Genomic DNA, 26,726 nt, shown 5'->3' on the forward strand with positions numbered 1-26,726 from the left:
TGGTGCTCCAAACGGTGGGCATGAGAGCCATCCGGGCACATCTTTAAAAGCAAGATAAAGGAGACTGGACACCACTCCATCATTGGCCATCATTATTTCAACAAAGTTAAACAATCTCATGTAAACTATGTTACCAAGAAACGGGAAATAATTTCCATCAGAGGACTGTTAGTTTATAGGAAATTGTTTGTTAAAACCTGTTGTTGATTTAGAACAGTGGCTCTCAACTGGGATGATTTTTGTTCCCAAAGGGACATTAGGCAATGTCTGGAGATATTTTTGGTTACCACAAATCAGGGGTGGGGATGGGGTAGGTACAAGGATCTAGTGGGTTGAGGCCACGGATGCTGCTCAGCTCCTACAATACACAGGACAGTCTCGAAAACAAAGAATTACCTAGGCCTCAATGTCAATGGTGTCATTGTTGAGAAACCCTAGTTTAGAACATGGTTATCAGACAATGAATAGAATGGCTTTTTATAAAATTAAGAAGTACCAGTGATCCCCCACCCCCACACATACACCATCTGCAACACATGAGCACTCCATGGCATGGTCCTAACAGCAGGGAGGCCCTCTCCTCGCTCCTCCCAGGCCAGCGTGCCGTCACCTCCTCCCCATATGGAGACACCAACTTGGCTTGACCTGGACTCCCTCTCCCCCAGGCACTAGGTGGGACGAGAACATCACGGACTAAGTGAGCAGACCACAACTCAGTGGGTCACTCCACCATTAGATGAGCGTTCTGGCCCAGAACTCTCATCCTTGAAAAAAATTACCTCTGGAATGTTGTTATTGTCAACAGGTCCATTGAGATCAGAGCGCTGCTGCTTCCTTGGCTGCTCCAGACCATTGCAAACCTGGAAATGGGGAAGTTAAAGATCGTGATTTTATGTTAGAGAAATGCAAGATGCAAAACCTGGATATGCAATATGATACAATTTTGTAAAATGTATGTGTATGTCGGTGTGTGTATAGGTGTGTGTGCAGTCATCTATTTAATTATACTTAAACTGCTATGAACTTAATATTCTATTTTCATACTTCTAAAAAAGTTATTTTAAATCATTTTTAAATTTATCTTTTGATTGCAGTAAAATGCACGTAACATAAAGTTCACCATTTGACCACTTTTAAGTGTACAGTTCAGTGGCACTAAGTACATTCACACTGGTGTACAACCATGGTCACCATCCACCTTCAGAATGTCTTCCTCTTCCCAAAACTAAAACACTGTACCGATTAAACAAACTCCTCAATACTCCCCAACCCCAACCCCAACCCGAGCTCCTGCCAACCACCATTCTACTCTCTGTTTCCATGAATTGGGCAGCTCTATGCCCCTCATGTAAGTGGAGTTATTATACAGCCAGTATGTTCCTTTTGGAACTGGCTTATTGCACTCAGCGAAATGTCCTCAAGGGTCATCCACATTGAAGCACATGGCAGAACTTCCTTCCTTTTAGGACTGAATCACACTCTACTGTGTGTACATGCCGCCTCTTGTTTATCCAGTCATCTATTGATGGACACTTGGATTGCTTCCAATTCTTGGCTATTGTGAATGGTGCTGCTATGAATGTGGGTGTGCAAATATCTCTTGAGTCTTCACTTTCACTTCTTTTACATACATACCTGGAGGTGAAATCACTGGATCATAAGATAATTCTATTTTTCAGTTTTTAAGGACCTTCCGCACTATTTTCCACAGCAGTAGTGCCATTTACATTCCCACCAACAGTGCCCAAAAAGTTAAAAGTCATATTTTTAAAAAACCTAAATACTTGGATGAGAATAAATGCAAAGTAGCCAATCTATTACTACAAAATATAAAATGCCCCAAGTACATGTCATAAGTCTTCTCTTAAAGAAGACACCAAACTACAACTGCTTCTACTTTAATTAATAAAATTTAAGGTTAGGTATATCTTCTCTATTTAGTTCCTTAGATCATTCAGAAGACAGAAGCCAGATCCATAGCCCTTAAATCCCTGTCCAAACCCCAAAGGAGGTTCCAGCGCCTGCATGGTAAGTCCAGTTCCAGAACTTTCTGGAAATAAATTATCGAGAAGTAACAATATGATGATGGCAAGGAAGACACTGATGATAAAAGTTACATTTACCAGCTGGGCGAAGTGGCTCACGCCTGTAATCCCAGTACTTTGGGAGGCCAAGGCAGGCAGATCACTTGAGGTCAGGAGTTCGAGACCAGCCTGGCCATCATGGTGAAACCCTGTCTCTATTAAAAATACAAAATTAGCTCGGCGTGGTGGTGGGTGCCTGTAATCCCAGCTACTCAGGAGGCTGAGGCAGAAGAATCACTTGAGCCCGAGAGACAGGGGTTGCAGTGAGCCAAGATGGTGCACTCTTGCACTCCAGCCTGGGCAACACAGTGAGATTCAGTCCCCCCCAGTAAATACATACATACATACATACATAAAATTAAAAAAAAAAAAACAGTTACATTTACCTAACTTACCTAGCACCTTAGGGTTTACTAAAACCTTTTGCATACGTGATGAATATTCTCCCCACTGCTTGACAAGTGAAAAAACTGAGACCCCAAGTGTTGAGCCGGCTTCTCTCGGAGTCAGGTGACGCCACGAGGTGTGGCTGCCAGCCCTGTCCCCCGTCCTAGTCCATCAGTGTCTTGCTCTTTGGTGGAACTCTGCCTCTCTGGGGGCTTGAGAAAAATTAAACCACCTGGGCCCACCCTCCCAGCACTGATGGGGACAGACACGCCGTGCCCCAGGCAGCCGGAATGATTGCTGGCTAAGCCTCCCCTCCAGGATCACAGACACCATTGGATTTCGAGGCAATGGGAGTGGGGGATGCAGGGAAGCAGGCGCCAGTGCTGGGCGTTAAGGATGGTGAGGGAGAAGGGAGAGCATTGCTGCTACATCTCAAGAAAGCTACGTGGGGCTGCCCTTCCTAGAGCTGAGGGGGTGCAGGGGTGCCGCTGGGACTCAGCAGCGCTGAAGTCTGGTTGGTCCCTGCCTCCCCCGGTCCTGCTGCCCCTACCCCTAAGCCCCATGAGTTCACAGGCCTAGCCAGACCACACCCTGCTCTCCTGGCATGACCAAAGGCCCGGCTCTGGCTTGTCTGGGACTACAGGCATGCTGCCCTGCTTCTCGAAGCCTAGCATCCCAGGAGCAAAACCCATCCTTCCCCCACACAAGAGGGCTGTGATCCACCGGGACTCCACCGCCGAGCAAGCTGAGCAGACAGTGCTGCTTTCTGCAGGGCTGAGACTGGCCCAGGTACCACTTCCCCTCACCCATCCCCGGCACCGCTCTTCCTCCTATGGCCAAGGAACATCAGGCAAAAGCTCCCAAAGGAGGCAACAAGAGAATCTCGCCTCAGACGCCGCTCACGTTCTCCTAAAGTAAACCTTGTTTGGGACATCCCCCAGAGAGCTCTGCTGAGGACACTCTGCTATTTCAAGGTGCACATAGCACACGTTGGTATTTTACCCAACACGGTGCCCTTCTGCATGGACTTGGTTTCCTGAAGCCCTTCCCTGCCTTACTAGTTGCTGGACAGGTGACGGTCATCTCCAAGAAAACCCCAAAGAAATCAACCAGCCAATCAGCAAATGAAATCAGGTTAACAACATCTGTTCTGCGAGCTGGGTGGGATTTAATTTGTCAGGCAGAGGGAGCGCCACAGACGTAGGGCGACAGACTCTCATCAGGCAGCCAGATAAGTCAGGGGTTGGGGGACACAACAGGGGCTGCATCTGCCATGGGTTAGGGCTGGGCCAGCCACTGTACCTTTGTGCAACTTCAAGACAGGGCTCAAGGCTTGGCTGGGGACGCAGACTGATGCCCACACCCCCATGCCCTACCCACGGGACTCCCCAGTGCGGGGGCCATAGTATGGGGTGTCCACGGGCAACACAAGCTTGTCTCTACGGGTGACCCTTTCCCCCACATCAGAGTTTCCTCTAACTCCCTCCCAAGCAGGTGTCCACTCATCACCATGACAACCACATCTCACAGTAAACAGCCAGGGTGACTTCCCAAAGAGGCAGGAGGGTGGGCTTGTGATGCTTCTCCTTGGGACAGCCCATCTGGTGCTCTAATTTCCATCTCGGGGCTGGCGGGGTTGGGGGCCTGGCAGCATCTGAAATTCACACAGTTGGAGGCCCACATGGATTTGGGGCTCCAGACATCCTAGATAAAGATGCTATTTAAATCCTGTCATGCCCTCCCCAAAGTACAGCAGACAGTCACCCCTCAAAACAAGATGCCAGCCAGGGCCACCTCAACTCCCCACAGCCAACAGGGGACACGGGGTCCCATCCCTCGCTGAGTAACTGTAGTGGAGCCTGAAACCCACATCAGCCATCCACTCGGAGAAGGCGGTGGCACAGCATGAGAATCAGCATGTGTCCCCGGAGCTCTGAGGACAGAAAATTAACGTGTGGTGCGGGACAGACTCTTCACAGCACATGCGACCCAGGGACAACTGTTCAGGGCAGAGATAAATGCTTGTAATAAAAATACACTAATGCCAATAAATCTTTCTAATAAACACCTTGGCTCCAGTTGGTGAAACTAAAGCTTGGATTTTTAAAAGTGTCAATTCTGATTTTGTCTGCTTGGTGGAACTGAAAATACAGCAATATAACCACATTGCTTTGGATGAAACAACATGAAACCAGTGCACACCCACTCCGCTCAGGCCATCTGCAACAAAGGCAGAATGCTTCCAAGCACTCTCTGGAATGACAGGCATGTCAGACGCTGAGGTCAGGGACAGAGGGCATCAGCAGAAAGCCAGGCTAGCCACAGCCATCCCCAGTGGCCTGTGAAAATTCTCCCCAAACAAGACCCTGTGACAGAGAAGTCCTGGGCGGATGAATGACTCCATTAGATGACAGTCTTCTCTGGGAATCGCTTCATGATTCCTGTTTTCAAAAGAGGCCATCATCCCTATTCATCTGATATTTCAACAGGGACTTCTTCCTCCCCCCAGCTCAGGAGGGGCAGCCGAGACCCGCTACAGCACCAGAGCTCCAAGCAGGACCGGTGACAGCGTGACCCCCTGGTCGGATAGAAGGTCTCACTCGGCGGCGCGGACGTCGTCTTTCAGAAGCCCTTGGATCTGTCCTGACATCTGCGTGGCTCAGAAAACATTACCGTATTGTTCTTTTCCTTCCACTCCTCTTTACAATTCAGGTCACTCCTGTGATGTTTATCTTGAGGAGAATGGAAGCTTCGATAGAGTATTTATTCTTATAATAGTTACTCCCCTGGGGGAGATCATATCTTTTCAAAGCAGATCTGTGGCTTAAAAGTATCACCACAAGACACATTGGGAAAACCAGCCAGTCAGTCTGTACTTAAACATCTCTAGGCAGGCCTGTGAATGGGAGGAGGAAGGGGACAGTCCCTCCTACAACCCAGTATCCAGACATTTCATGGAACATATTTATACTGAACAATAATTCACTATCTACCTGAAATACAACTTATTTTTTCAATTGCTTATTATGGTAAAATACACATACAATAAAATATACTATCTTAACCATTTTTGAGTGTCCAGTTCAGTGTTATTACATAATGTTGTACCACCCCGAAAAACCAAAATTCTATACACATCTAAATTCAAATGTAACTGGGCACCCTATACTGTTATTTGCTGAGTCCATCAGCTCTAGGGGGCAGACAGGCTGACAGCACACTCTGGCCTGGCTTTATTCCCCGTGCTTGGTCTGCTGAAATCTCTCCTCCATCACTGACCACTGGGGCGACCCGCACACGTCCTCCACTTCATCGTTTACTGTCTCTTCACAGAGCCCTGTAAAGGGCAGGCAGTGGATGGCTGTGTCCAGTGCAGCATTTCAGAGCAGAATCATATTTGTCTAAATTTGTCACTGCATTTTGAGGCTTTGTCAAGTACCGTCCAAAGGTAGGCCCACATGGCCAGGCCTGAACAGGTGCCTGTTGTATGTCCCGTACGGCACAGGGCAGCTCTTGCTGAGGACAGGACGACGCATACAACAAAGACCCTGACCTGGGACAGCTCACCTTCCAATGTGGAGACAGAACCCAGTGATCCTGCCAGCCTCAGACCCTCCACAGAATGAGCCAGGGTATAAACAGACATACACATGAACAGAAGCAGGCCCTGGGAGATCAGGCCAGAGGAGCTGAAGCAGTGAGGCCAGAGACCAAACTATCAAGGTCTCAGTCAGCACTTAAACCATTAAGCAACAGGCCTGCTTAATTTTTTTCCTTTGAAAGTAATCAGAACCCTCACGCATTGCTGGTGAAAATGTAACATGTTCTGTCACTGTGGAAAACACCTGCGGTTCCTAAAAACGGTAAACACTGAATGACCACATGACCCAGGAATTCCACTCCTAGAAATACACCCAAAAGAGCTGACAGCAAATGTCTACACACAAGCTTGTACATCTACGCTCACAGTGGCACTGTTCACATTAATCATATGGCAGAAACAACTCAAATGTCCATCAATGGATGAGTGGATGAATAAAATGTAAAATAGCCATTCAGCGGAATATCACTCAGCCACAAAAATGAACATACTACAACAGGGATGAACCCTGAAAACATTATGCTGGTGAAATAAGCCGGACACTAAAGGGCACATATTGTCTGATTCCATCTTTACAGATTATCCAGAATATGCAAATCCAAACGAGAGAAAACAGATTTTTCATTGTGGGGGGTTCGGGGGGCGAGGGAAGAATGGGAGTGACTGCTTAGTAAGTACAGGGTCTCCTCTGGGGGCAGTGAAAACGTTCTGGAACTAAACAGCAGAGGTGGTTGCACAACATTGTACTAAATGCCACCGAACTGTGCACTTTAAAATGGTAAACTCTGTGTTCCGTGTGTATTACTACAGTTTAAAAATAATGGGAGAAGCAAGAGCAAGGAGAGTCCTCTAAGGGTCTCAAACATATGCCCTATGAGAGCACCTTCACCCAAGCTCTACGGAGGTCACCCACCAGCTTGTACTGAGCTAACCCTCCAGTGACTGACACCCAGGCAGAGCGGGAGATGGTCCAAGGGAGGGGGTGAGTCATCCAGGTAGCAGAGGCAGCTGTCCATCAACCACTGACACCCCCTTCTCCTGGTCACTGGCCTCACATACCAGGTGCCGTGCTGGGTCCGTCTGTGGGGAAGGTGGGAGCTCCGCCCATCCTTCCCCCACAAGGGGGCTGTGATGCCCCTGGGACTCCACTGCAGTAGACCCTGTACTGACTGAGCTGAGCAGACAGTGCCCCTTTCTGCAGGGCTGAGACTGGCCCGGGGAGAGTCACCCCCCAGTGCTGCAGAACTAGGGAGAATTCCATTGGGTTTTATTCAATTCTCAAATGAGAAAATCTTCATCAACCCTTTCTAATACCATTGCTTAGGTGCCAGCATGGCTGCTTCTGCCACTGGTTCTACACGTTTGCTGCAAACATCTGCAATTTTTTCCATCCTGCTAACTTAAAAGCAAGAAGCCCTGTGTGCATAGTTTAATTACAACAACCCACTGGGGCTAAACATCAATCACGTGGCTTTATCCGTGGCTCAAGCCTACAGTTCTCCCAGGAGGCTTGACCTGTGACCTCCCCTGTGGCCTCCACACTTGGCCTCGAGCCCTGCATACGTTCTGAGAAAATTAGCTTGACATCTGAAAAATGAATGTAATGACGGTGCCCAAGCCAAAAGGAAATTAAATGACCAATAGTAAGTCGATATTAGACTTTGGTTTCCAGAGGGCATTTTCTACAGTATTTAATTTCCACTAATTTATGTAGGCCACATCTCTGTTCTCCTAATATGAGGAGTCCACAGTTCCAGTCAATAAGATTAGTCCTAATAAGAAAAAAACTTAGTCTCAACGGAACTGCCTCAGGCTGCAGACATTAAAACAAAGTCCTACAACTCATAATGTGAAAAACAAGTTTCACCAGATGATGTAGAAAGAAGATACCAATGATCCCGTTAACTTCACTAAATCTACCTGTCTACTTTCATGAATATACACAGAATATCTGGGATATTGAAACTTGTGGAAAAGGCAAGAGGATAGCAGAAATAGCTGTTATTTAATGGTGGATTTAATGATATATGTTTATTTTAATGACACAAGGCATGACCACCACCACTTTACTATAAGCCATAGCCTGTAGGATCCATGTTCCTTCCACGCCTGCCAAGGTGGGGTCATGACCCACACAAGACCTAGGAGAGAAGGGGAGGCTCCCCACCTCCCGCTCAGGATGTGGCTGTATTATTTACTCAGGGCTCATTTTGGCCTTGAATGTCCTCCTGAAACCTCCCAGGGACGTGCCGACCCACCGCCCCATGACCACACAGGCCTGAATGGGTGTAATCACAGCTCATCCCTACTGTGGCTACATCCAAACAGTTCTGATTGACCCAAAATGTTTTTGCTTCTTTGTGGGTGATACAGTTTGGATACTTGTCCCCACCCAAATCTCATACTGAAATGCAATCCCCAATGCTGGAAGTGGGGCCTGGTAGGAGGTGTGTGGATCATGGGGCAAATCTTTCATGCAAGTGGGCCATCCCCTTGGTAGTAAGTGAGGTTTTGCTTTGAGTGCACAAGAGATCTGGTCGTTTAAAAGTGTGTGGCACTTCCCCCTCCAACCCCTATTCTCTCTCTTGCTCCCATTCTCACCATGTGAAGTGCTGGGTCCTGCTTTGTCTTCCTCCATGATTGAAAGCTTCCAGAGGGCTCCCCAGAAGCAGATGTTAGTATTTTGCTTCCTCTATAGCCTGCAGAACTGTGAGCCAATTAAACCTCTTTTCTTATAAATTACCCAGCCTCAGGTATTTCTTTAAAGCGGTGCAAGAACAGCCTAATGCGGTGTGATAATGGTTACATGGGTTCAGACTGGCTCAACTTGGTTTTAGAGGATCCAAATTGGCTCAAACCAGTTATTCATCGAAAAACCTCTTCCTCTCTTTATTTCTTTTACTGTGGTAAGTATACATAAAATACAATTTACCATCTTAATCATTTTTAAGTGTACAATTCAGTGGCATTAACTACACTGACACTGTTGAGCGACCACCACCACCGGATCACCTCCAGAATGTTTCCATCTTCACAACTGAACCTCTGCACCCATTAAACACCAGCTCCCCACTCCCTGCTCTCTCCAGCCCTGACCACCGCCATTCTACTTCCTGTTTCTGTGACTCTGACTACTGTGGGTGTCTCAGAGAAGTGGAATCACACAGTACTTGTCCTTTTGTGACTGGCTCATTGCACTTAGCAGGATGTCTTCAAGGTTTGTCCATACTGTAGCCTGTGTCACAATTTTCTTCCTTTTTCAGGGTGAATAACATTCTACTGCATGTGAAATCCTTTTCTTTTGTACTTTATCGCTATGCTTGTGGCTCAGAAGAGCAAATACAAGGCCACAATGAAGCAAGAGGAGCCCTGACCCGCCATTGCTTTGCCTGTGGAGTGGGTTTTGACGGCTGGGGAATGGCCGGATGACCTCCCTCTCCTGAAGATGAATGCAAGTATTTCTAAAAGTGGGGCCCAATGAATGAACGAATGAATGAACGAACATGCTATCTTTCACATAACTGGGGCCCAGTGAATGAACAAATGAATGAACGAACATGCTATCTTTCACATAACAGGGGCCCAGTGAATGAATCAGAGGGGGCAATCTCCAGAGGCAAAATCACAGGCCACCTGCAAGCACATGGGCTGAAGGACAGGGGCTGACGAGACAAGAGCGTGAAGGAGTGATGCCACCACACATGGCAACAGCCTCCACCCTGACCACCCGAGCAGCTCTTGGGGAGCAGCATCTCCCCACCAGAAGTCCACCTCGGGCTCCCTGCACAGCCTGGCTGCACCCACAGCAGACCAGGCGGGCCACCGGTGGGGCAGGCTCAGCAGTCAGTCAGCACCCAGTGTCTCTTAAAAGGACCAGGACCAGACGGAGGCCTGGAGCACGGGTAGCTGTTGACACTGGAGGAGTGGAACAGCTTCTGTGAGCCTAGCCCAAACATCCTTCAGCTCCAACAGTTTGGGCCTTGGCTCGGTCTCAGCTGGAGAAAGATCAACTTCTCTTCTGTGAAGGCTGACTGGGGAACTGGGGGTAGACATGGGTGTGGCAGGTCCTGGAGGCCTCTATCAGCCCAGGGGCTCCATTCCGTTCCACATCTCCTTTCTGCACATGTCTGAGTTGTGCCTAGTTTTCCTGAGCTGCCCATGGTATTATCTGACATAGGATTAGGAGTTATTCTTGGTCAGCCCCCTATTACCATAGTCCCAAGTCTTTTCATAGTCACTGACTAGCATTGGTTGTGATCTGAATGCTTTGGGGTAAAATTCCCACGTCTGCCATCGCCACGCTGTGACATCTTGGGCAAGCATACCACGGGTGACATTATGCATCTCAGCACGCTCAGCCATGCGATCTTTCTTCCTAAACAGATATTTCTATAACTTCTTGCACCGAGCCCTGCACTTCCTAAGGAACGTCATGGACTAACCGATTTCACCAGCTGGGTGTCTCTCAAGCCTCTGGTGCAAAAGAGGCATGACACCAGGTGCCACGGAGGCCCAAGAATGGGAGGCATGGGGCCTTGAGAAGCAGATGCACGCAGACAGTCTGGGTCCTGTACCCAACGCTCTCACTTCCCACAGTCTGCCCTAGACACCCCAGTGGCAGATGAGTGTAATTCAAGTTAATATCTCACATAAACACACACACACACACACACACACACACACACACACACACACACACACACACACACACACACACACTATGAGCACCTCAGCCTGCTGGCACCTCCTCAGGCCCTCCATGCAAGTCCCTACAGACACTCTCCATCTACCCCTCCCATGCCTCTGCCTTCCCAATCCATCAGAGCTGCTCAAGCTCAGGGGACCCCGCCAACAGGCGGCCACTGCCAACGGGTGCTTTCTTCCCCGGCAGGGTCTCTCCTAACTGCCCTGCTACATCCGGCCTTCCTAACGTCCCTCCCCTCAGCTCCCCAGTTCTCTTCTGGCTCCCCTCCACGCCCCCAGTGGAACCTTCTGTCCCTCTCTCATCACTATCCCCCAACCCATGTCCTTCGCCTTCCCCTTGTCCTGTTTCAGGGCTCAAAGCCATATCACAATCCCAGCTCCCTCCATGCCGAGGACACCACACACCTTGCATGTTCCACCATCCTTGTTCATCCCCACCTTGCCGGCTGAATTCCCAAAGCCCCCCTCAAAGTCCCAGAGCCTCTCCACCCGTCCCTAACTCTGCAGCCTGTCCCAGAAGCCTGCCTGGAACTGTCTCGAGCCTAGCCACACCTGGATGGGGGCAGGGAGAGTCTCACATGTTCATCTCCCTCTAGAATAAGTTTCAAATGCAGGATAATGCCACTTTCACCTTTGCAGCCCCAGTGCCTACCACATGGCAGGTGCCAATTTGCATGGACCATGCGGGAGGGGTGCAGGGAGGTCCAGCCCCCCACATCAGGAGCGGCCCAGCAGGGGGAGCTGGCTTTGAAGAGTGTGAATTTGGGGTGGAAACTGGAAAAAAGGTGACCAAGGTTAAGAGAGGTTTGGCTATCATTTGGAGTCTTCCAGGCCCAGCTGGTCTGCCTGGAAGAAGAGGTGTGTGGGCTTCTCAGCTGACTTCCTATTTGATATTGAGTGTGAGAAACTCAGGGCAGCCCTGGGGGCTGTGCAGCTGTTGCCCCATCCCCCAAATCAGTGACTCTGGAGTAGAAAGAGGCATGCGAGAACTCCCCCAGCATGACACAAGCCACACTCAGGAGGGCCCTGCAGGGGGGACAGCGTGGGGGCACCTTGGGAGGCCTTAACCTGACCTCGCACTGACCAACAGCTCCAGTGCGGCCCTGGCCAGTCCTGGTCTTCCTCTCGTCCTGTCTCACAAGCGGGGCTCACCACCTCCTTTGTGTCACTCCCTAGGACAGGTCCACTAGTGTCTCCACCCCTGCCCAGCAGGGCCTGTACCCAAACTGGGTGCAGGGCCTTGCCCACCCACCTCCCCCAGACCCGATGAGCTTCCCATGGACTGAAAACTCATCATCATCATCATCTGTGCAAGCGCTCCATGCCCCGCACCATCCATACGGACACTGCCCCAGACCAATTCCCCTCCCCACAGCCCCAGGAGACGGGGGGCTGCTGGCACAGGTGGCCTGTCCAGAATGTTCCTGGGCCCCAAGCTGCTGCAGCTGGGTGGGATGCCGGCTTCCGGACAGTGGCTCCAGCATTCCTAACCACTGCACTCTGCTCTCTCCCTGAGGACTGGGGTGTGTTGAAGGGGGAGGTACTTTTTAAATCACCATTAGTGGGAGAGCTTTACGTGCTCTGCCCCAACAGTGTTTTAGAAGAATGTTTTAGAAACCCCAGCTTCACCTAGATTTTAAAAGGACTCTAAGCAATCCCAGATTCCTGATAAACTGCTCCCTGATAATAACAGCCACCCATGGTGACACGTCATCAAAAGGCTTCATACAAATCCAAGAAGGCAGCTGTGCTCACTCAGCAAATGGGCCCTGAGACATCAAGTTCAGAAGCTCACGCGGAACCAGGCAGGGTTGAAGCGTCAATGCACCCTGTGGGATTTTATTTTTCAAGGCAATCCTGGGAATCCGTAGCAGGAGGTGCGGTGTCCACCCTGTCACAGTGCTGGGAGCAGAGGTGCGTGGGAAGCAGTTCAGTACAGATGACAGGGGACACAGGAGCACCCCAAGAACCCTCCTGTGCAGCCTCCCTGTGTGCCTGACGCCATGGGTGGGTAAAGCAAGGGGCACTATAGAATCTGGGGCATGGCTGCAGAAAGGAGGGAGCCAACTGTACTCCACTGAGGCCTAGGAGGCTGGAGAGTACCTTCCCCTGCCCAGGCAGGCCATGCCCCAATGCCCTCCATAAGCCCCTGCCCTCAGCACCACCTACAGGCTCTTACAGGCTCTTTCCCAAGTCCCATCCTACTGTGGGCCAGGTTTAGACAGACCCCAGGCCCCTCCCTCCTGGGCGCAGTGCAAGCCCCAAAGCCCCTCTGTGCAGGACCACCCCATCTGCACACCTGCTGCCCCACTGCATGCTGATGGAGGGGGGGAGCCGGGGTACCACTCCTGTCTCAGCTCTCTTCTATAAAGCAGAGACTGACACTCACTTCATATGCTGCCTAGCAGGGCATGTGTGTGAGGCTCCAGCTCAGAACACACATGGGGCCACTGCCTCCCTAGGGGACACACCCAGTTATCTGCACTTTTAGCACCTTCTCTCCCTTAGCACCAGACTCCTATCACACTCTCAGAAGGTTCTTCAAAAAGCAAGGCTCTACTGAATGCCAAGTCACGGCCACAGCATCTCTACAATGAGCAATGATGCACAATTCTGTGTTCGATGCGACCTCGGGGCCTTCTATCACGCTTCGCTTTAACTGTTGTATTAAGTTGACGTATTGATTTTTCTTCTTTTTTCTGTTGTCAGAAGGCTCTTTCTAGAAAGCACCAGCTGAGCCAGGGATAAACAGAAATCATGAAAACCCCAAATAATCAAAATGCGTATTTGGTTTGCCATTCCAAGGGGTGGAACTATTCTACACTTGTTAACTAAATCAAACACCTCAACTCAATAGCCATGGAGGTCCTGGACAAGGAATGCCTGCAGCTCCAGAAATCTCCAAGGTCCCAAGGAGCAAGTCTCTACAGGGAGAATTTCAGGCAGGGCTGACCTTTTCAGAGTATCTCCTGATAGATGTCACAAGGTAACAGGTGTGATGGGGGCTCCAAAACAATCCGTCCAGCCCTTGCCAAACCCGTATGTTCCACTGGCCACCCAGAGGCATCCAGAGAACATGCCATCCAGGGCCACCCCACGGACCCACAGAACTAGGATCTTTGGTGCTGGACAAACAGGCTCTTACGGTGCCCCCCAGGAGTGCGGGTGAGTCGCCCCAGGAAAAGCAATGATCAACAAACTACTCTCTTCAAGGGAAGGTGCCAAGGATGCACCAGGTCCACATGCTCATCCCTGAAGCTGTGAGACTGAGCCAGGCACTGGTGCCCAGCTGGGCTCCTCCCTCCACTCACGCTTCACTGCCTGATAGTAGAGGGCCACACGGGTAGGTGTAGAAATACTAATTCCATCAGGTCACTCAATACGAGCCTGGCTGGACCCAACTCATGTATTCCTTAATCACTGCATGTTTTAAAAAAAAATCAATACTTTATGTCAACAAAGTTAAAAAAAATTAAGAAACATGTCACAATGAACAATCTTTACTTGATTTGTTTGATCTGTGGCCTGAGCTCTGGTGAACTCAGGACGTGTTAGCACTGAGACAGGGACATTTTACAGACTGGAGGCTTCTATATCTATTGGTCACCTCACTGACACCATATCCCACTCACTGAGAACAACAGGGCATGCCAAGCCTCTCAACAGCAAGGACACAGACAACAGAGGAGAAGAGACCATCACTCTCCAGGAGGAACACTGCACAGCTCCCCCACGCTGACTCACTCTCCAGCGGGCAGGCTCAAATGTGGACTGCACAGAACTGGACGCTTTCTCTTCTCAGGTTCTTCAAGGGCTGTGTTAAGCAGTGTTTAGAGGCATGCGTTTTGGCATAACACATTCTATTCACAGGGGAGCTACTTAACTGTGCCATCTGCAGCACGGGACAAACCGAGCTCCATCTCTCTGGGTTGCTCTAGGATTTACTGAGATCATATTCCTAACACCCCTAACATGGTGCCGGCAGTCACCACCAACACCGCTGCCACCTCCACCAGCACCCAGGGACTTTACACAAACCACAAAATAAGAAATGTTAAATCTGCAGAAGCCAAGGGTCCTGATAATCACACAGCAACAACCTTTCCATCGTCACCATTTGGGGTTGCTGAATCACCCTGGAACTGAAGCACACACGGAGAGGTCTTGGGAGTTCATGGGTCCTGGTCCTCTACTCCCCAGGGTGTAAAGCTTGGGTCTGTATTCTCCCATAGGCCCTGCCTGGAGGGAAAAGGGCTTGCTGATCCACCATGTTTGGGAAGCACTGGCCAGACCGGCTGGTGTCTCCGCTACAGCGAACGTGGGACTTTATGCTGCTCATGTGTGAGAAATCAGGAAACCTCCAAGAAGGGAAAAGCTTTAGAGCAAAGTTTCCCAAAGTCATTTGCCAACCAAATACAGCCAATTCTCATTCATATAGTTATGTTCTGTAAAGCTGCCCTGAGCACTGAGTTGATGAATACCGAATACATTGCTCCTAGGGGCAATACAGGGTTAGGTTCCTATGAGCCTCGGGACACATTTTTGTCAATGAATCAACACAGAACCTTGTTTTATGTGTGTTTCTGCTTATAGACGCCTTGTTTAATACAGATTTCTTACAAACAATTAATTATATGCAGTATTTCTTTATCACAAAACACTAGCTGAGAAGAGTTTAACACTTCCCTGACCCTAGATCACAAGACAGTAAAGTTCTTGGGTTTTCTGCCTGTCCACTGTGCTTTTTTAAATCGGGCATTGTCCCATGAATCTGCAAATTTAGCCATTCCTCCATCTTTTCCTTAACTTCATCATACACTACAGAAGTTACTTTAGCACCTCCCAGAGTGGCAGCATAGATGAGTCAGCACTGTCACTCAGCCCAGAAGGAAGCTTCTCTAGCACATGTAAGGCACATGGCAGCCATTCTGTGCTGAGGATCACTAGACTTCAGCACCACACTTGAGGGCCATTTTATCACCAACACACACACACACACACACACATCAACAAAAATGCAAAGAACTTAGTCTAAATAGATTGTGAAAAGAATAGCTGTTTACAGTATGAGAGCTGAAACAAGAAGGCAAAGCCTTGTTCAACCTCAGCCGGGAACATGAGAGTTGGGTGACTCAAATTCTTCCCTTCTCTGTACCTCCGCTAATGACCGGGAAAGTGCCATGAGTATTGAATTCAGGGTTACAAATCAATTTTAACAAGTTAATAAAGTTGCAAATATGAAATCCATGAATATTAAGGATCAAGTGGTACTTTGTTTACAGAATACCTCTAAGAACCTGTTTTGGGAAATCCTGACCTAGGTTTGTCTCTTTGATTTGAAAACTCTCTACAAGGGAATTCTACAATGCCATATAGCAAAAGACTTTTTTGCCTGTATTTTCCAAATTTTCCTCAGTAAACTTGCAGTGCTTTGAAAGAAACTTTTTTTATTTTACTAAAATAATTCATGTGTAGATCTCTGTTCCCCATCCTGTCTTCCTACAATTTTAGAAATTCTATCGCTTTTGTGTCTCTCATATCCCAGTCCCCGGGCAGACCTCTTGGTCTCAGCAGAGTTGCACAGGTGGTAGGGCTACCTGCAAACTGAAGTGTTTTCAAAATGCATGGCATCCTACAGCTCGGGAGGGCTCCAAAGGCCACACAACCTACTTCTGAGTACAGACAGCAACTCATTTTTCTTTTCTTTTTTTTTTTTTTGGAGTGGGGAGTCTTACTGTGTCGCCAAGGCTGGAGTGCAGTGGCGCCATCTCGGCTCACTGCAGCTTCCACCTACCCAGCTCAAGCGTTTCTCCTGCCTCAGCCTCCCGAGTAGCTGGGATTACTAGCGCACACCACCACGCCCAGCTAATTTTTGTATTTTTAGCAGAGACGGGGTTTCACCATGTTGGCCAGGCTGGTCTCGAACTCCTGACCTCAGGTGATTTGCCCACCTCGGCGTCCCAAAGTGCTGGGATTACAGGTGTGAGCCACTGCACCCAGCTGGCAACTCATTTTTCATATCGACCAGCAATATCCTCTGTGAACACATCCACCCAGACTGGGAAGAAGGAACCATTCAATTAAATCCCTCTGTACCCAAAGGAGGTGGAGGGGTCACAGATGAGTCATTAACATCTTAAAAGTGCTGCAGAGATGATGAAAATAATATAACCGAAATTCAAAAGAAAGTGTACTAAAGAAGAGGATATATGCAGCAGAAAGTCACACCTACAGTGTAGAGAGTGCTTCTGTGAGATGGAAATGCATCCAAACCCCAAAAGATACAGGGCATGCATCCAACATCCACAGACGAAGGGAAACAAGTAGGCAAGGTCATCGAGGGGAAATGGTCAACGCTGACGTACGGCATGGGGATTTCTCCTCGGGTAATAAACCCAAAGAAGGAAAACATGATTTGTACAAAGAGGTCTGTGGCAGCCTTACACCTAAGAGGAAATGCCATTCACAATCTGCACGCTTAGTGGCAGACGACGTAAGAGAAATACGTGACACGGCACATCATCGCCCAAATGGATCGTGGAAAGGTCACCACAAACAATCACGAAAAGTATATGGCGACATGGAGAAACATTTATCAAACATCAGATTTTAAAAGCTGTATGGCAAAAATACATCTGTGTTATGATGACAGCCACGTACATCGTTTACGCTCAATGCTATGATCTGAAAAGGCGCACGGATGAAACAGCTCATCCGTGAGGGTAGCAGGGACCACGGAGAATACATTTTTTCATCGTCTCATTTTTTCTAACTCTACTGTTGCCATTCATGCAATGACTAAATGCTATTCGGTCCTCTTAAAAGTATCCAGGATACACTTTTTCAAGCTGCACAATGAGTAGAAGAGAAGGGAGGGTTGCTGCCCAATTTCCTCCAGGTGAGTCTCCTACAGCATCACAGCTGGAATGCAGCATCTTGTGGAAATGCAGATTCAGTTTCAGCAGTTTGGGGCGGGGCTCCCCAGTAACGCCAGTGCTGCTGGGTTAGGGTTAGAAAGCAAGAGTCTACAGCACCTAAGTGACCAATATTGCCAATGTCTCCCCTCAGATTTTTTGTTTTTTTTTTTACTGCAGCCTCAACCATAGGGATCACGACACGATGTGGACAGCACTGGGAACAGAGAGGTGGGCATAGGACACACGGCACCCTGTGCACCTGTTTGAGGCCAGGCCTTTGTTGGCTCCGGGCACAGCCTGGCTGACCACAGGGGAGTAAGGGGATTGCTCTTAGGAAAGCACGTTGTGATTTCAAGCAAGGCAGCACCAAATCTCCCAGTGCACATCCTTCATAAAAAATCTTGCTTTCAAGATGAGTTCTACGGCTCTTTCTGGTCAGCTTTCAAAGAGGTCCTCATCTGGAATGGGGTACTCAAATCTAAGGACATGGAGACCCTGCCCACGTGCAGCGGGTCTGGTAGAGGTTTCAGAAAGAGTAGTCAGGACCCCCGGCACCAGGGTCCTTGTCAGCCTGGAACTCTGTAACTGGCAGGTGCTCCCCTTGACAGAGTTAATTTGTGAACTGATGAAAGAGAAGAGAAGAGAGAAAGAGAGAGAGGAAGGAGGGAAGGGAGGGAGGGAGGGTAAAACAAAACAGAACAAAAGCTATACAATCATTAACCAGTTTAAATGAACTTTTCCAGCGTCTCAGACAAGAGCATTTCCTTCAAGGACACACTCTCCTTAGGGGGAGAAGCGACCTACTTTTCCATTCAATGCCTCTTCTGGGAAGAACAGGCCTCCTCTTGATCCTCCACAATGGCTGGGGACTTCCCCCACCTCCACCTGCCCTTTTAAACAGCTACTACCACCCATCCATCCAATCATTCCCACTCATGTACCTCCCAGCTCTCCAACCCCAAGATCTCTGTGTTTTTGCCCCAATTACCATCTGGTTAGCATGAAGCACAAAACCAGAAAATATCAGGTCTTGCTTACTCCCCACCACGCTCTAAAGATTTTTTTTGACAAGAACTTGGCCAGCAATGCCATCTGTCACAACAAGATGCAGCATGTCACGTGCTCTGCACAGCCCACGTCAAGCTCTGAGGTGCCTTCACCACTGTTGTGGGACAAGCCCATGCCCTGCTAAAGACCAAAGAAACACTTTTAAGCTGCTTTGGACTAAAGCCTAGACCCAGGGTCCAGAGCCTCCTGGCCTTAGGGGTGAACTCCCCCAACATCCACTAACACTGTGGGACTTCCTATGCATCCCACAGCCTCCTGTAAACACGGAATTGCTATGAATGACAGGAACACCCGCAAAGCGAAGTCAACTGACACTTAATGTTCTTCAGAGAGAACACGAGACATTAAAATACAAGTGCCGAAAATCCAAGGGTCAATATGATTTCCATTCCAAACCCAAGCTTTCAGTACACACACACACACACACACACGCACACACATACTCTCTCTCTCTCTCTCAAATTCATGAACTCTTCTCAGAAAAAAATATTAAATAGTTAAGGCTTTAAAAAATATGACAGCAGTCCACATACTTGGCCAAATAGAAGTTACTTCACACAGGTCCAATAATCACATCGTCTTTATATATTCACTGTGAGGCTCGTTTTTTTTTTTTTTTTTTTTTTTTTTTTTTTTTGGAAGGCAGCTTTTCAAATGTGTTTATTAGAATGCACGTTGACTTTGCTATAATTAAAATACAGTTATGTTGACATCCACTGCCCTCATTAACATGCGTTTCTTCCCCGAGGTTTTGTCAAACCTTCAAAAAATCCTTTTCCAAATAGTTATTCACAGCTATTTACCCACCAGGCCAAGGCCCCCGGGCTTTCAGAGATGCGTCCACTGTGAAATGCACTCTGGCCCCCCACCCCAGCCACCAGGCCACCCAACACTGGCCACAGCAGTGTGTGAGCACCAGCACCCCCACGTCTTTGCCACTGCCCTGCTGGTCTGAGTACACCCCTGAGGATGGAGGGGCTCTCCCAGACACTGTCCCACCATGAGCAGACCCAGGGCAGCGGGCACGAAATCAAACCTTTCTTCTAGGGTGGGAGGAGGGGTGTCTTCTGCGAGACACGAGTCGCCACTCAGCCCTCAACCGGCTTCACTCCTGAGTCTCAGGGGTGAGCTTAAGAGTGGCCAGAGCTTCCACACAACACGTCTCCCAACTAGACCAATGACAAGCTCAGCCACCATCAGAACTGTAAGGCACCCAGCACCCCCAACTCCCTCACTTCAGCATCTGTGAGGCCTGTACCCTGAGGTCCCCTGCTCTCGGGCCCCTCTGCTCCCTTCCCTGGGACAGCCAGAGTCCTACCTGCTCTGGGAGCCACTTTGGCCTCTCTTCTGGGGTCCTGGTCTTGGGCTTGAAGCCTCTCTGGGGGTCTCCGGGGTGCTTGGCCTCGGGAGGGAGGTTCAGTGACTTGGGCCTCGCCTCGTGCCTGCTGGGGCTGCAGCTGGCCTTGATGGGTGGGCAGGCCTCTGCAGAGTCCCCAGGCCCCAGCTCAGGTCCATGCTCGGGGCTGGCCTCACTGGCGCTGGTGATGCTGGTCATGCTCAGACTCATCTTGATCTCTGCCACTATCTGGTCGATGTCCTCCTCCTGGTCCTCCAGGTCCCCGTCCCCGCGCCTCAGGCGGTAGGGGGAGGCGCCCGTGTTCCCATTGGCCTCCTCGGGGTAGTAGTCCTGGTAGCCCTCTTTGCTGGGACAGTAGTGACCGTCTTCTTCCTGGTCGTGGGCCTCAAGGACGGAGGGCTCATCCTCCGGGATGGGCAGTTGGCCATCCGGGTAGTCCTGGCTGCCTTCAGCCTCGTGGCCATGGGGGTGTGGGCCCGCGGAGTCCGTCCACTCCTCCACCGCCTCCTGGCACTCGTCAGTGTCCACGGGGTGCGCGCCGTGAGCCAGGTACTCCTCCCCATTGCAGTCCATGCCCTCCAGGTAGCTGTCGTCCTCGGGGCAGTAGCGGATGTAGTAGGTGATGCCCTCCTCCTCCTCAGGGAGGCCCTCGTCATAGTCCTCCTCCTCGGAGGTGTTGTTCACATAGTCGGAACTGGAGTCCCCATCGGGGCTATGGTTGTGGCACTCCTGTTCCTCGGGCGTGGGGCTCTCTGGCCGCAGGGCAGCCAGCTCCAGGCCCTCGGGCACATAGCCCTCCAAGGGCAGCTCCATGTCCTCACTCTCGGGCTCCTGGCTGTGGGGGACAGGACCCGGTCTCACCCTATGGTCCAACATGCCGCTCCCTGCGTTCTCACGCTTCCGGTGGGCCATGGCGGGTGCTCATGCGGCCATCATCACCCAGAGGCAGCCACTGTGAGGAGGAACATTGGGAAGGACAGAGTCAAAACTCCACAAAGCCCAGCCACGTGTGGGGCCACTTCACCACAGCACCTCCCACCAGGTTCTCCCGCAGCACCTCCCACCACGTTCTCCCACAGCAATGTGAATGCACATCCATTCAAACAATGCGCCATCCCCACCCCGGCTGACTCATCATCAGAAAATCATGCATCCACGCCAAGAAGAATGAGGGCACACGGAGCTCCAGGAAAAGCAGTCAAGGGAGGCACCGGCAACTCGCCAGGATACCTGCCTCTCCCCAAGAACCCACCGGCTCCTTCCTGACTTCTCACTCAATTTGGGTAGCCCAGGTGACCAAGACAAATGGTCATAAGATCGGGTTGTTTGCTCTCAAGAAGAAAACGAGCAGCTTTCATTAAGAAGACATAATGAGGACCGATGAGGAGGGATGTTAACTCTTCCCAATCTAAATCCATGGCCCCTCAAAGACTAACTTGGGTCCCTTCCCCTTCAGGCTTATCCCATCCTCTCCCTCCTCTTTCCCTTCAAACCGAACAATGCTTGCAGAGGAAGTGGATGTGCAGGAACCATCCAGGCTGAGCAATGTGCAGGAAAGCTCAACACAAGTCCCCAGCATGGTAGGCTGGAGGGCTCAAGAGAGGGGACAGCACTGCTCGGCCATGGTGGGAAGAGGACAAAGGGTGCAGCTGCAGCCTGCAGGTATCATGGGGTGACAGGGCAGCTGCAGAGACCTGGCAGGCCAAACTGGGAGAGGGCCTGGACCCCGTGCCCCAGACTCTGCACTCTATCCCCCAAACCACACTGCTATGGCTTTAATATGCCCCCCAAAGTTCATGTGTTGGAGACTTAATCCCTAATGCAACAGTGTTGAGGGGTGGGACCTTTAAGAGGTGATTAGGTCATGAGGGCTGTGCTCTCGTGAATGGATTAATGTCTCTATCTTGGGAGGAAGTTCTTTATTGTGAGAGTGGGTTTGTTATAAAAGTGAGTTCAGCTCTCTCCTGCTTTCTCTCTCACTCTCCCTCACCTTCTCACCTTCTGCCTTGGGATGACATAGCAAGAAGGCCCTTTACCAGATGCTGACACCTTGACCTTGGACTTCCCAGCCTCCAGAACTGTCAAAAACAAATCTCCATTCTTTATATAATCACCCAGTCTCAGGTATTCTGTTATAGCAACAGAAAACAGACTAAGACACATGCAGAGTCACTGAGCAATTATCAACATTTTTTCTTTTAGCCCTGTCTCTCTAGGCCTGGCATGGGGACAGAGGCTAGAGGCAGGGAGATGACTGAAAAGGTTATTCTATCCGCTAGGGGAAAGCAAGGGGCTAGCATCAGGAAAGTGGCACAGAGGACGTACAAAAGTTTGCTTAACGTTCTATTTTTTTTTTTTTTTTTTGAGATGGAGTCTTGGCTCTGTCACCCAGGCTGGAGTGCAGTGGCGCCATCTCGGCTCACTGCAAGCTCCACCTCCTGGGTTCATGCCATTCTCCTGCCTCAGCCTCCCCAGTAGCTGGACTACAGGTGCCCCCCACCACACCGAGCTAACTTTTCATATTTTTAGTAAAGACGGGGTTTCACCGTGTTAGCCAGGATGGTCTCGATCTCCTGACCTCATGATCCACCTGCCTCAGCCTCCCAAAGTGCTGGGATTACAGGCGTGAGCCATCGCGCCCGGCAACGTTCTACTTCTTAAGCTAAGTGTTTCCCCAAGTGTTTGTCATATTCTTTAAACTGTACTTTTACATTACACATTCCTTTTTGCTTGTATGATAGTTCAATTATTTAAAAAAACATATTCCAGTAGTCCAGTTAAGAGCTTTCACACTTGAAAATGCTTAAAATGGTAAATTTTTGTCTATTTTACTGCAATTTTTAAAAAGAAAAAAAAAAGGAGAGCTTAAACTAAAACAGTAGAGAGGACAGTGGAGAAGTGGCTCAGCGAGCACCTTAGGTGGCAGAAGCAAAGGATCTGGGCTCAGATGGGAGCAGGGAGTGAAGATGAAAGAGGAGCTATCAGTGACCCTCAGCAGCCATTCCCCGGGCTCTGATCTTGCCTTCCTGTACCTCCTCTTCCCCTGTTGTCTCTTTAGTTTAGGCCACAAACTAAGGCCTTCCATATTATATCCCCCAGAGCTCCCAACACAGCACCTTGTTTGTAGTAGTGCCCAAAACACATCTTGTTATGAGACTGAGTGTACCAGATAGTCACAGTTACAGCAGTATGAACATTCCCAAAAGAACGAAGAAGGAGGTAATTATTTCATCCAGTCCCGACACTCAGAGTGTGGGCACAATTACTGATGGAGCCACATGCTTCCAACGTGTGAATTCACTCCAAGGACACTTGACATCGAAAGAAGTGATGTTTACTCTGCCACCTGCACAGGCTCGTCCATGGCCGTGTCTCAAGAGCATCACTAGTAGCAGAACGATTCTCAGCACTCTCCCTAGTGGCCCACAGACAGCAAAGATGTCCCACACCAGCAAAACTGTCACTGAGAAGGACCCTGCAGGGCCTGTTACCCCATTCCCAAACCCAGAAACTGGCAGGACAATTCAAAAGAGCTGTCCCCCAGAAGAGAACAAGTGGCCAGCACTCACTAAGACATCAGCGACCCAGATGTGTCAGAGGACACATCAAGAACACTGAGCTGCCGCAAAGACCACACACAACTTGACACCAGATTTCTTATCTTCACAGAGGACAGCCAGTCACAAGAGACAGGTTGCAGGAGTGATGTCAGGGACTTAGCAACCACAACTCTCGGACACAATCACCAGTAACTACGTTCCTCAAGACGGTCTCTCAGAAGCATGTGCTGAATGCAGCTGCTAACACGCAACCAGATGTCCATGTCTTAACTGTCAGGACAGCAAAGGGCAGATGGTACATCACTGGCACATGAGCACACAGCTCCCATTCCTTGCATAGCGGTGCCGTCTCTATGGCATCCCTGGACCTCGCCAGGCTCTAGACACCAAGCTGTGCACATTGAAGGTATGTACATACTTGTTAGAGAACGAACTAAAGTACACAGTACTCTTGCTTTCTTAACTTCAAATTCTCCGTCATCCGCGGGGATAAAATCTGTGATGTGCACATAGAAATATGTATACCAACACCAAATAAAATATTCTCTAGGCCAGTATAAGACATAAGGACTAAAATACACATTACAATAACATGGAACAGTCCCTGATCCTATTAAAATACTGTCCAAGTTTTCAAAAATGAAAACACTGAGGACACTGTAGGAGAACCACAACAGAACCAGGAGTTTATTTTCCACTGGTGTTTCCCACTAGCTCTCCAAGCCTTCAAATGATTTCAGAAAATTTATCCCAGATGTGTAACACTACCACAACCACGTAATTTGGACTACAATTACTCAATTCATCACTTACCACTGCTTCCTATACTTTTTGCATTTCTTTCTCTTGAACTATTTAGGGGGATTTCATTTTTATTTTGTAAAAATAATTGTTAGAGTCATTTTGTATAGTTAGGAGGTAACCCTTTTGTGTCTATAAAATGGCTCTGATCTCACACAGAATGATATCTTTGCTGGGTATAAGATTATTGCATTGCATCCTTTTCACAATAATTTGCTAACACTGTTCCACTGTCTTCTAGCTTACAGCCTCGCAGATGTGCACTTTAATACTACTAATCAGATTCTTTTTACCTTGTTACAAAAATCTATTCCTTCTGTCTGGAAGCTGATACAATTTCCTCTCCACTCTTAGAGTTCAGAAATTCCAGCCAACTATGTCTGGATAAGGGTCTTTTTTAATTTTATGAGGGTCTCATTAATTTTACGTGAGATTCATTTGCTGAGCCCTTTCCGTATCAAGTCCCACATCTTTAGCTACAGGAAGATTCTTGCTATTTCTTTTTTATTTCTCTCCCCAATGGCCTTTTTCTCTTACTGGAATATCTCTGGAATTTGCCCTCCAAATCACTTAACTTTACACTCATAGCACCCATTTCATATTTTTTTTCTTTGTGGTATAAATTAGTTCCTCCATTTGACCTTCCAAAACACTAACTCACTTCAGCAAGATGTGGCATGTGACCTGTCTTTGCTCTTGCTGGCAACAAAGGGTTCCTAAGACACCAGTGCAGGTCTCTCAGCGAGTGGTGGATGGCTGGACAGTGTAATATACAGTGGGAGATGATTTTATGGTGAGCTGGAGGCAGTCAGAGTGGTGATCTGGGACTTCATTGTTGAGATGTGAAGAGGTGCCTGTATTTTTTAGGTACAACAGAGATAGACTGTCCTCAGCCAGATCTGTTTGCTTCCAGGGAAAATGTCCACCCCTCCTAGAGGCACAGGAATAAGGTGCTCCCCTGAAACTCCCTGAGTCTGTGTGCTGCACCTGGCCCCAGCTCCAGAAGTTCCAGACTTTTCATGGAAGAGGTCAAACTTCTTCCCTTGGAGCAAGCAAATCCAGTCACTGTCTAGAATCCTTCATTCCTTACATAGAAATATTTAACCCATGAGAAAGTTTACACATACAAGGTAGGGAGCAGCTTCGTGTTCCCCATGATGGTTACCCCAGTGATTTTCAAGCTTTGTTACCCATTAAAAATCCTGATGCCCAGGTCACACCTCATACCAATGACCCTGGAATGCCTCAGATAGGAACTAGGCATCAGTAGTCCTAAACATTTCCCAGGTGATTCCAATATACAGCAAAGTGTGGGCACCACAGCTTTACTTAGATAACCCAATACCCTTTATTAAATAGACCATTCTGTTTCTCACGTCTTACAGTGACCAACCATCTCAACTTTAACACTCAAAGTCTCATGTCCCAGGAAACCCTCAGTTCCAGAGGAACTGGGATGGCTGGTCACCTTGCATATCATACACTAATTTTTTTTTTTTTCTTTTTGAGACTGAGTCTCGCTCTGTTGCCAGGCCGGAATGCTGTCGTGTGATCTTGGCTCACTGAAACCTCCGTCTCCCAGGTTCAAGTGATTCTCCTGCCTCAGCCTCCCAAGTGGCTGGGACTACAGGTGTGTGCCACTGCGCCCAGCTAATTTTTTTTTTTTTTCTTTTAGTAGAGATGGGGTTTCACCATGTTGGCCAGGATGGTCTCGATCTCTTGACCTCGTGATCCACCTGCCTCAGCCTCCCAAAGAGCTGGGATTACAGGTGTGAGCCACCATGCCAGGCCATCATACACTAAATTCTTACATAAACTTAGATCTGTCCCTGGACTTCCTAGTCTATGTCATTTCTATCTGCCCAGAAACAGTACCATGCCATTTTCATTATTATGACTTTACAGCATATTTTAATATGACGTGAGGCAAGTTCTCTCTCATTATTCTCATTTTTTCATCTTCCCCTGCTATTTTCACATTTATTCTCCCAAAAGAACTTAGGAGTCAGTGGTTTCAAGTGTCCCCAGTATTCCATTGAAATTTTGGCTGGAGTAACTTTAAGTTATAAATTACTTTAGGGAATTTGTTTTCTTTTGAGACAAGGTCTCACTCTGTCACCCAGGCTAAAGTGCTGCACGATCTCGGCTCATGGCAGTCCGCCTCACGGGTTAAAGTGATTCTTGTGCCTCAGCCTCCTGAGTGGCTGGGATTACAGACACGTGTTACCACCCTCAGCTAATTTTTGT

At 48.9% G+C, this 26,726-nt stretch overlaps 1 protein-coding gene across 6 annotated transcripts in view; it reads right to left on the reverse strand.

Moving 5' to 3' along the window:
* The window catches only part of APBA2 (amyloid beta precursor protein binding family A member 2), a 237,419-nt gene that overhangs the window by 46,276 nt on the left and 164,417 nt on the right, over positions 1 to 26,726 (reverse strand). For all 6 annotated transcript variants that reach the window (XM_077939046.1, XM_015141738.3, XM_077939043.1 and 3 more), the window contains 2 exons: positions 20,080 to 21,070; positions 780 to 860 (listed from right to left, as the gene is read on the reverse strand). In XM_077939046.1, the coding sequence (XP_077795172.1) occupies positions 780 to 860; positions 20,080 to 21,030 (1,032 nt within the window). In that variant the 5' untranslated portion in view covers positions 21,031 to 21,070. The remainder of the gene's footprint in view (positions 1 to 779; positions 861 to 20,079; positions 21,071 to 26,726) is intronic.

Source organism: Macaca mulatta, chromosome 7 (assembly GCF_049350105.2).
Source record: "Macaca mulatta isolate MMU2019108-1 chromosome 7, T2T-MMU8v2.0, whole genome shotgun sequence".
Taxonomy (NCBI): domain Eukaryota; kingdom Metazoa; phylum Chordata; class Mammalia; order Primates; family Cercopithecidae; genus Macaca; species Macaca mulatta.